At 41.1% G+C, this 11,037-nt stretch overlaps 1 protein-coding gene and 1 pseudogene across 5 annotated transcripts in view; both read right to left on the bottom strand.

Moving 5' to 3' along the window:
- The window catches only part of LOC115188985 (SLAIN motif-containing protein 2), a 20,016-nt gene extending 18,590 nt beyond the window's left edge, over positions 1 to 1,426 (bottom strand). For 4 of the 5 annotated variants that reach the window (XM_029747793.1, XM_029747794.1, XM_029747796.1 and 1 more), the window contains exon 1: positions 668 to 1,155. In XM_029747793.1, coding sequence (XP_029603653.1) covers positions 668 to 1,155 — 488 coding nt within the window. Of the gene's footprint in view, positions 1 to 667 lie in introns of all 5 variants that reach the window. The other variant, XM_029747792.1, reaches the window with a different exon arrangement.
- A 957-nt stretch (positions 1,427 to 2,383) lies between these two features.
- The window catches only part of LOC115188986 (anaphase-promoting complex subunit 4-like), a 17,578-nt pseudogene continuing 8,924 nt past the window's right edge, over positions 2,384 to 11,037 (bottom strand).

Here is an 11,037-nt window from a genome sequence, read left to right as displayed (position 1 = left end):
GACAGCCTTCTGCTATATTACCAAAATAGTGCAAATGGCCACCATACGAACAGTGCTTCCCTTATCCTGGAGGCACAATACTGTAGGCCTACTGTTAATTAACATAGTTAACTAACAACTAGCTTTTATGGTACATCATTTGACTGAGTAAACAAGACCACTAAAATGCAAACATTATGACTAAGGCCTAATAGTAAAGGGGTGTGATAAGTCCAAGCACAGCAGCAACCACAGAACAATGAATGCCAAGTTCTACTGATACAATATTGATCAGGATGTAATGTGACAAGTGCAGGTGGTTTGACAGTCCCCACACGTGATCCAATTTCCATTCGGATTTAATTCCATCCACTCAGTAATCAAGAACGAATGGCAGACAATCGGTCTGCGGTGTGTGATGACCTCTGTCTGTGGCAAGCTATTGTATTGAGAACATGGCCGTCCTGTGCATTCCTATGGCGCAATTTCAGCGAGGATTATTTCCCTCCCCAAGGGTTTGTCATCGTTGATAATGTCTGGAACAGCTGCGCTCGGCTGTGGAGCTGTCACATATGGGCGCATGATAGGCACACTGGTTGACTAGCTAAATGCATTAGGGCGTACTGTTATGTTCTCGTTGTTCGAAAAACCCTCAGGCTACTTGAATTACAGATGGTGTATCACTCACCAGCTGTCTTCATCTTCGTTCAGACAATCCATGTCTTCAAGATCGAGGATGTCTACTTCATCCAAGATTGAATTTTCCCCTTCATCCATAAAACCCAGTGTTTCCCCTGCGTCAGTAAAGTACGAATTGATGCCAGTGAAAGAGGTGGCAGCCGATGCCCCCTCGCCCTCATATGCTCTCCTGAAACTGATGCCATCATATGACAGTCTGGGGCTCAAACAACGGGAGTTTTCCAAAAGCCCTCCATAGGCACCCGTTCCGCCGAACCCCACCCCAGGGAACCCGGCCAGCCCCGCCGCCGAGGCGGCTGACAGGGGTGAGTCATATCCAGCACTAAGGGGTCTATGGTTTCCTGACACTGATCCAGACGAAGACAATAGAGTAGACCGACTACGGAGCTGCTCGTTTTGCTGTTCGAGTTTCTTTACCAAGTCCTGCAGCTTGCGCACCTCCAAGTCCGCGTTGATGTTTGAGTTAATATCCTCCATAGCTAGCTAACGTTAGCTAGCTAACGTTAGCGCTACCCAGCCACACAAAAATCCGCCGCTGTGTCAATGTAGTTTTTCGTTTCTTCTTTCTCGGCTGGAGGGCACGATATGTGAGTCACTCTAAGCAGTATCACGTTTATACTGAAGAGACTTTGGTGTTCAAATAAGTTATTGGGCTTATCGTCATCTTCTCCAAATATTCGTACACACGGGCAGGGTCGAAAACATTTCTACTATCCCTGTCGCCAACTGTGAAAGACATACAGGCAAGGCTAGGAACGTCACCACGTGAAACATAGGTAACGAGCACGTAACCAAGCGCGCGTTTACAGTATCGATTATACCCCACAGTACTGTCTGCAATGCATAGAATATTATCATGTGAGCTCATATACAGTACAATGAAAAGTATGGTGGTTTGTCAATAAAAACAATAACACGAGCTAACTGTTGCTCATATGTTACTTGTCACGGACCTAGAATGTACTTGCAGGAGTTTGTTCCACCTAGCCCCAACTTAGTTAGACATGGTCTTGCCTAAATCATACTATGATACCATATTTTTGGTGGTACAGTTTGACATAAAGCACTGAAAAAACGTGGACACGTTTTTACACTGCTTTATGTCAGACTGTACCACCAGAAAGCTAGTATCACAGTCTGATGTATTAGGCAAGACCATACCTTCCAAGCCAGAATATTGAATAAAATTACATTTGAACAATCTTTATGTGAAGTTGGTCCTCTTTCGAAATTTGAAGACAAATATCCACAGGAAATGATTATTTATCTGACTTTTTAGAGCGCCGGTCGGTATGTACACTCGGCTATTGTTCAGTAGATTGAAAATACAAACCGCTAGATCTATATACAGACCAGCGTTCTGAAAGTCAGGTTAATAACACTTACCCGTGGGGATTTTGTGTCATATCGCTACCTGAATAAGGACAAAAATCAGCAAACAACAGGGTAGAGTAGGTTCAAATGGAGTTTATTCAACATTGTTTACCTTACATGTTAGACGAGTGGGGAAGGAAATCCCACAGTCAGAATTCGAAAAGGGCAAGGTGTGGTCAAGTCTAGTGCTCCCCAAAATACATTATTTTGACTGTACTCTAGGAATTTGTGTGAGGATCAGATCCATGTTACATTATCTATCTGGAGACCAGTCTTCACTTGCCTTACAGACATAGGAAACAACCAAATCAAAACAACAACCAGAAGATTGTTTTCTTATCAAAACGTTTATTTCCACTTTGTTAGGGGAAAAAAGTGCAACTAGGGGGTCATTGGCTTTACAATGGTGGCATAACTGGGATTGATTACTGCCAAAGTATAGGGTTTGGTGTTGTCGATTGTTATATTGCCTAGATGAGGTGCTGCTATGAGAGTGAGGGCATCCCCTCCCTGCCCCGAGTCTCTCCTCCTTCAGCCTCCCCCTGGCTGGCCAGCTCCTCCTCCAGGCCATCCTGATCAGAGCTGGCGTTCTGCAACTCAGGCCGCTCTTCATCCTCCATATCCATCTCAAACACACGGATGTGCCGCAGGTTGGAGCTCAGCTGGGACACAGAGAACAGAAAGGAACTTCGGAACGAGAGATTCTGAACCATCTAAACCAAACTACAACAAGCCTGTTAAAGCCTTAGTAAGGGAATCCCCTTTCCATTGTCTTATCACACAGGCCACTTTCCGGATCCAATTCACAGCCCCAAACTGGGCCTTCATGTTCTTCAAGTCTCTCCACTGGTTCTCCAGTACCAGCCCATGTGCATGGATGGCACCACTCTGCTGGTCTAACCTGAGAATACAGATGGCACAGTCAACAGGTGACCCATGATGACTACAGTGAAGATAAGTGAATTACAGGTTAAGGTGATAGTTGGTGTTTAGATGTACAGTTCCTTCAGAAAGTATTCACATCCCTTTACCTTTTTCACATTTTGTTTTGTTACAGCCTGAATTTTAAATCGATTAGATTGAGATTGTGTCACTGATCTACACAAAATACCCCATAATGTCAAAGTGGAATTTTGTTTGTAGAAAATGTTAGAAATTCATAGAAAATTAAAAGCTGAAATGTCTTGAGTCAATAAGTATTCAAGCACTTTGTTATGGCAACCCTAAATAAGTTCAGGAGTAAAAATGTCCTCAACAAATTGAATAATAAGTTGCAAGGACTCATGTGTGTTCAATAATAGTGGTTAACATTACTTTTGAATAACTACCCCATCTCTTCACCCCACAAATACAACTATCTTTAAGGTCCCTCAATAAAGTAGTGAATTTCAAGCACAGATTTAACCACAAAGACCAGGGAGGTTTTTCAATGACCGCGCAAAGAAGGGCAGCTATTGGTAAAAAAAAAATGAAAAGCTGAATATCACTTTGAGCATGGTGAAGTTATTAATTAAGCGTTGGATGGTGTATCAATACACCCAGTCACTATAAAGATAGTGGCATCCTTCCTAACTCAGTTGCTGGAGAGGAAGGAAACCGCTGAGGGTTTAACTTAAATGAGTGAAAAGGAAGCCTGTACAGAATAAAAATATTCCAAAACATGCAGCCTGTATTACTTAAGTAATACTGCAAAAAAAAGTATGGCAAAGAAATTAACTTAGTCCTGAATACAAAGCATTATGTTTGGGGCAAATCCAACATCACTGAGTACCACAAGCATGGTGGTGGCTGCATCATGTTATGGGTATGCTTGTCATTGGCAAGGACTAGGGAGTTTTTTTAGGATAAAAATAAACAAAATAGAGCTGAGCACAGGCAAAATCTTATAGGAAAATCTGGTTCAGTGTGCTTTCCAGACAAATTCAGGAGACAAATTCACCTTTCAGCAGGACAATAACCTAAAATACAAGGCCAAATCTTTACTGGAGTTGCTTGCCAAGACAACATTGAATGTTCCCGAGTGGCCAAGTTACAGTTTTGACTTAAATCGGCGTGAAAATCTATGGCAAGACTTGAAAACGGCTGTCTAGCAATGATCAACAATCAACTTGACAGAGCTTTAAGTATGTAAAAAAGAATGGGCAAATATTGTACAATTGAGATGTGCAAAACTCTTAGACTTACGCAAAAAGACTCACAGCTGTAATTGCCACCAAAGGTGCTTCTACAAAGTATTGACTCAGGGGTGTGAATACTTAGTGGCAAGAAAAAGTATGTGAACCCTTTGGAATTACCTGGACTTCTGCATAAATTGGTCATAAAATTTTGATCTGATCTTCATCTAAGTCACAACAATAGACAAACACAGTCTGCTTAAACTAATAACACAAACAATTATACATTTTCATGTCTTTATTGAACATACTGTGTAAACATTCACAGAGCAGGGTGGAAAAGTATGAACCCTTGGATTTAATAACTGGTTGACCCTCTTTTGGCAGCAATAACCTCAACCAAACGTTTTCTGTAGTTGCGAATCAGACCTGCACAACGGTCAGGATGAATTTTGGACCATTCCTCTTTACAAAACTGTTTCAGTTCAGCAATATTCTTGGGATGTCTGGCGTGAACCGCTTTCTTGATATCATGCCACAGCATCACAAATCGGGTCAGAACTTTGACTGGGCCACTCCAGAAGGCGTATTTTCTTCTGTTGAAGCCATTCTGTTGTTGATTTACTTCTGTGTTTTGGGTCGTTGTCCTGTTGCATCAGCCAACTTCTGTTGAACTTCAATTGGTGGACAGATAGCCTTACATTCTCCTGCAAAATGTCTTGATAAACTTGGGAATTCATTTTTCTGTCTGATAGAAAGCTGTCCAGGCCCTGAGGCAGCAAAGCAGCCCCAAACCATGATGCTCCCGCCACCATACTTTACAGTTAGAATGAGGTTGATGTTGGTGTGCTGTGCCTTTTTCTCTCCACACATAGTGTTGTGTGTTCCTTCCAAACAACTCAACTATAGTTTCATCTGTCCACAGAATATTTTGCTACTGGAACATCCAGATGCTCTTTTGCAAACTTGAGACGTGTAGCAATGTTTTTCTGGGAGAGCAGTGGCTTCTTCCGTGGTGTCCTCCCATGAACACCATTCTCGTTTAGTGTTTTACGTATCGTAGATTCGTCAACAGAGATGTTAGCATGTTCCAGAGATTTCTGTAAGTCTTTAGCTGACACTAGGATTCTTCTTAACCTCACTGAGCATTCTGCGCTGTGCTCTTGTAGTCATCTTTGCAGGATGGCCACTCCTAGGGAGAGTAGCAACAGTGGTGAACTTTCTCAATTTTTAGACAAATTGTCTTACCGTGGACTGATGAACATCAAGGCTTTTAGAGATACTTTTGAAACCCTTTCCAGCTTTACGCAAGTCAACAATTCTTAATCTTGGGTCTTTTGAGATATCTTTTGTTTGAGACATGGTTCACAGCAGGCAATGCTTCTTGAGAATAGCAAACTCAAATTTTGTGAGTGTTTTTTATAGGGCAGGGCAACTCTTACCAACATCTCCAATCTCATCTCATTGATTGGACTCCAGGTTAGCTGACTCCAATTAGCTTTTGAAGAAGTCATTAGCCTAGGGGTTCACATGCTTTTTCCAACCTACACTGTGAATGTTTAAATGATGTATTCAATATAGACAAGAAAAATACAATAATTTGTGTTATTAGTTTAGTTTGTCTGTTGTTGTGACTAAGATGAAGATCAGATCTAATTTGATGACCAATTTATGCAGAAATCCAGATAATTCCAAAGAGTTCACATACTTTTTCTTGCCACTATATGTAAATTACATTTCTGTATTTAGTTTTTCAATACATTTGAAAAAAAAATTAAAATAATTATGGGGTATTGTGTGTGAGAAACTCAATTTCATCCATTTTGAATTCAGCCTGTAGCACAACAAAATGTGGAATAAGTCAAGTGATATGAATACTTTCTGAAGGCACTAAGTCTTGAGTTCCAGTCTGTAATCAGGTAGAACATAATTAATGGTTTGAGATGAGGTGCAGGTTACAGTTACAAATTAGGAATATAGGGCTAGGTTTGTATGTTAGGGGAAAAAGGTTTTTCAACCATACACTAAGACTTGGGTCCCCGTGGAACTCCTCCTCACAGCTGAGAGCTGAGCCGAGAGGGAGCTGGGCCCGGACACGCCCCCTGCTCTCCTCCTCCTCTGATGCTCGCAGCACCACTGTCAATGTCTCATCGTCATAGAAACGAGCATCCTGGCAACTGTACACACAGTCAGAACTTAAACACACAGACATGCAAAAAAAAATCATGGATCTATAATAGTCATTAACGCCAATAAAAACAACAAATAATCAATTGCAGATCATCATTAGAGCAAGTAATATGCAATGCATGTTCCCATAATTTGCCTGTACAGCTAGAGGTTGCATTGTTGAGAGTGTAGGATTCTATGAAAGAGAGGAAGACAAGTGATGCACTCATCTGACTCCTGCAGCATCATTATCAATACTGTGGCTGAGAACGTCACTCAGATCTATCGCCACGAGACCAGTGAGAACAGGTCTGTGACAACAGACATAAAAAGATAAACAATCAGTGAAACAAAAAAAGCACATGCTCAGTCATAAACAAAGACCTAGTAAATTGGGATTGAACCAGATTAAAATAGGGTGCAGTGCTGTGATGTACTCGTATGGGTCAGTACCCTTCCGCAGTCGGTAAATCTTGCAGGGTGAAATCTCTGGCGTGCAGAACACTACATATTGCATATTGGTCTTCTTATCATTGTATCTGGACACCAATAATCATGATAATAACCTTGGCAATATACATGAACTGCGTTATCATCTTGAGGAGAGTGTTTTGGTAAAATGAGAAATGACAAGATGTTTGTGTCTTTCAATGACAGAAGTACAGTTTCTGATCTGAAAAGATCGAAACAATAAAATGAAACAAATAAAACATACCACAAATTAATAAACACAATTTATTCACTAAAATTGTTATCTGGCACAGTGTAGAGAGGCAAACAAACACCCTGTTTCACAGATTTTCCAATGACCTCCTACAAACAGAGACAAATCAGTATCACCATCGCTTATGTCATGTCATAACTCAAATTCATATGCCTTCGTTTGGATGTAATCTCTCCAGACTGCTGTCTAGTTATGCAAAACCAATTGAATTAGAATGATAAAATAGTTTCTGCCACATGCAAAACATAAGACAGAGTGTTCCTTGGGTATGTGGCGTTGTATGGCTTGTTAATTCAATGAAATCATATTACCACAGAAAGAAAGGCTGGGAAGGAGAATATAGAAGAGAACTGAGGGGGATGGACAAGGCAACTAAAATAGTGTGTGAGAAGGAGGGGGAGCGAGAGAGAGAAACTGCAAGATGACAAAACTCCTGTGGTGAGTCAGTCAGATTTATTGCTGCCTGGAATTCCTAGCAGAAGCCTCATAAATGCATGACCAAAGTTCTACAGAAGCCCTGAAGCCCAAGGCAAAGAAAATAAAAAAAGTAGACTCTTGGAATTATCATTTGAATTACTTTAAAAAAATGTTTTACCTTAGTTGTTCAAATTAGATACTAAGTCATTTGAACGACTTCGCTTGTTTGAATGACTTAATTGTTATTTTGTCTAATTAAGCCTAATTTGTTATGCAGCTTGTCAGACCGTGTAATGCTTGCTGCAGCCATTCATTCACTGATTCCATCCATTGATATGATTATTCATGGTCAGTTCTTTGATAGCTTAAAGCATGGCTGCTTCTGAAAACCAGAGCATGTAAGTGGGGTGAGTGTGGAGTGAGGAGCAGAGAGTCATTTCTCTCTGGTACTGCTCAGACACAAGGTCTGGGCATCATCTGCCTAGTGTATTTATTTTCCCTTTATCATTATTCTTTTAATTAAGCATATTCGGTTGTAATTATTTAGCGTACCCCACCCACAGTAGCCTATATCTAGTTTATATTCTACTTTCTAACATTATGATATGTAGTTTATATTTTTGAAGCACTTCAAATGTATTAACAGACTAACACATGTTTTAACAAGCACATGTGCATTGAGTGTGGAAAATGCGCTCCACAAATTAAACATGATTATTATTATTAGTATAATATAGAAAGAAAAATACACATGTAAAACCTTAATTACAAAGGAATATTAGTGGGAATATAGCCATAATATCAACAAGAGAAAGGAGAATGGAATGTATTTGAAAAGCCTAAAATTGAAAAATACATTGATGAAGCTGGCCCGTGTGTGGATGCTATTTCTTTAAATAATATATATTTCTTTGTCTATTGAGCAATTATTAGTATTTTTTTTTTAAATAAGTAGGTGACCAGTATGGTGCAATACACTATTTACTGAAGATAAACTCACTGTCAACTGCGTTTATTTTCAGCAAACTTAACATGTGTAAATATTTGTATAAACATAACAAGATTCAACAACTGAGACATAAACTGAACATGTTCCACAGACATGTGACTAACAGAAATTGAATAATGTGTCCCTGAACAAAAGGGGGGGGGGGGGGGTCAAAATCAAAAGTAACAGTCAGTATCTGGTGTGGCCACCAGCTGCATTAAGTACTGCAGTGCATCTCCTCCTCATGGACTGCACCAGATTTGCCAGTTCTTGCTGTGAGATGTTACCCCACTATTCCACCAAGGCACCTGCAAGTTCCCGGACATTTCTGGGGGGGATGGCCCTAGCCCTCACCCTCTGATCCAACAGGTCCCAGACGTGCTCAATGGGATAGAGATGCGGGCTCTTCGCTGGCCATGGCAGAACACTGACATTCCTGTCTTGCAGGAAATCATGCACAGAACGAGCAGTATGGCTGGTGGCATTGTCATGCTGGGGGGTCATGTCAGGATGAGCCTGCAGGAAGGGTACCACATGAGGGAGGAGGATGTCTTCCATGTAACACACAGAGTTGAGATTGCCTGCAATGACAACAAGCTCAGTCCGATGATGCTGTGACACACCGCCCCAGACCATGATGGACCCTCCACCTCCAAATCGATCCCGCTCCAGAGTACAGGCCTCAGTGTAACGCTCATTCCTTCTACGATAAACGCGAATCCGACCATCACCCCAGGTGAGACAAAACCACAACTCGTCAGTGAAGAGCACTTTTTGCCAGTCCTATCTGGTCCAGCGACGGTGGGTTTGTGCCCATAGGCAACGTTGTTGCCAGTGATGTCTGGTGAGGACCTGCCTTACAACAGGCCTACAAGCCCTCAGTCCAGGCTCTCTCAGCCTATTGCAGAAAGTCTTAGCACTGATGGAGGGATTGTGCGTTCCTGGTGTAACTCGGGCAGTTGTTGTTGCCATCTTGTACCTGTCCCGCAGGTGTGATGTTCGGATGTACCGATCCTGTGCAGGTGTTGTTACATATTGGTCTGCCACTGCGAGGACGATCAGCTGTCCATCCTGTCTCCCTGTAGCGCTGTCTTAGGCGTCTCAGAATACAGACATTGCAATTTATTGCCCTGGCCACATCTGCAGTCCTCATGCCTCTTTGTAGCATGCCTAAGGCACGTTCACGCAGATGAGCAGGGACCCTGGGCATCTTCTTTTGGTGTTTTTCAGAGTCAGTAGAAAGGCCTCTTTAGTGTCCTAAGTTTTCAAAACTGTGACCTTAATTGCCTACCGTCTGTAAGCTGTTAGTGTCTTAACGACCGTTCCACAGGTGCATGTTCAGTAATTATTTATGGTTCACTGAACAAGCATGGTAAACAGTGTTTAAACCCTTTACAATGAAGATCTGTGAAGTTATTTGGATTTTTATGAATTATCTTTGAAAGACAGGGTCCTGAAAAAGGGACGTTTCTTTTTTTGCTGAGTTTATATACAAAATAATACATGAGCAAATCAGCCTGAATATCAGGACACACAACTGCAAAGCGTTGACTACTAATTCATTCGCTCATTGCATCAAGTAGCGGTAGGTACGTGGGTAAAATCACTGGAGAAACCAAGCAAAGCCAGTAAAAAAGTCATATTACAACCTATTTGCCTTGTTTGCTCTATAACACATTCGTTCACACGCCATACAATAAGGCTGTCACAAAAAGACGACAGGCACACAGTGGCAGAATAAATTCAACTACACATTTGTTTGTTTCATCACAAAACCAGAGAGCAACATCTGTCTGGTGAAGTCCACAAAGCAAATATTGCATGTAAAAACAGTTATATGACCTGCAACATGGTCAAGCAAGTTAATGTTTGACAGTTTACTAAACAACTACTTACTGCAAGTCAGCATAAAGACAACAGGAGCACTGCCTCCACTATTCCAGCACCATTTCAACTTAAACGTTTAAACATCATCAAATCAACAAGGCTATATATGTTTAGTTTAATAGACTGAAAACAAACTTATTTAGTCCAATAAATATCATGTGGGTGTCCATGGTACTGATGTGTGTGTGTGTGTGTGTGTGTGTGTGTGTGTGTGCGCGTCCACGTGCAAGTAAAACATTTTTTTACTCACCTTATTTGTAGACTAGTTGAACACCAATGCCATTCTCTTCTCTTTCATGTTGGCAAAACAAATTATGGCACTGTACGCTTTTAGTTTTTGCTTTCATAGGCTACCTAGCTAAAATGCTATCTCCCTCGCATGGGCAACAATGAACCAGCTAAGTTAACTAGCTAGTTAACGTGAGCCTACATCTAGGCTACATATTGAATTTCAATCGTCTCAGGCCAGTGGCACAATATATTCATTTAGATCAGAATCATTGTCATAATTATTGGCCTGTAGAGAAGTCAAAATCACACAAGTCCAAATCTCCATCAAATTTTTCCCATTTACATTTTAGTCATTTAGCAGATGCTCTTATCCAGAGAAATACAGTAGCAATTAGGGTTAAGTGTCTTGCTCAAGGGCATATAAACAGATATGGCTCGGGGATTCGAACCAGTAA

This window comes from Salmo trutta, unplaced genomic scaffold (assembly GCF_901001165.1).
Source record: "Salmo trutta unplaced genomic scaffold, fSalTru1.1, whole genome shotgun sequence".
NCBI lineage: Eukaryota > Metazoa > Chordata > Actinopteri > Salmoniformes > Salmonidae > Salmo > Salmo trutta.
Note: the sequence above shows the minus strand (reverse complement) of the source record. Positions and strands in the feature narration are given on the sequence as shown.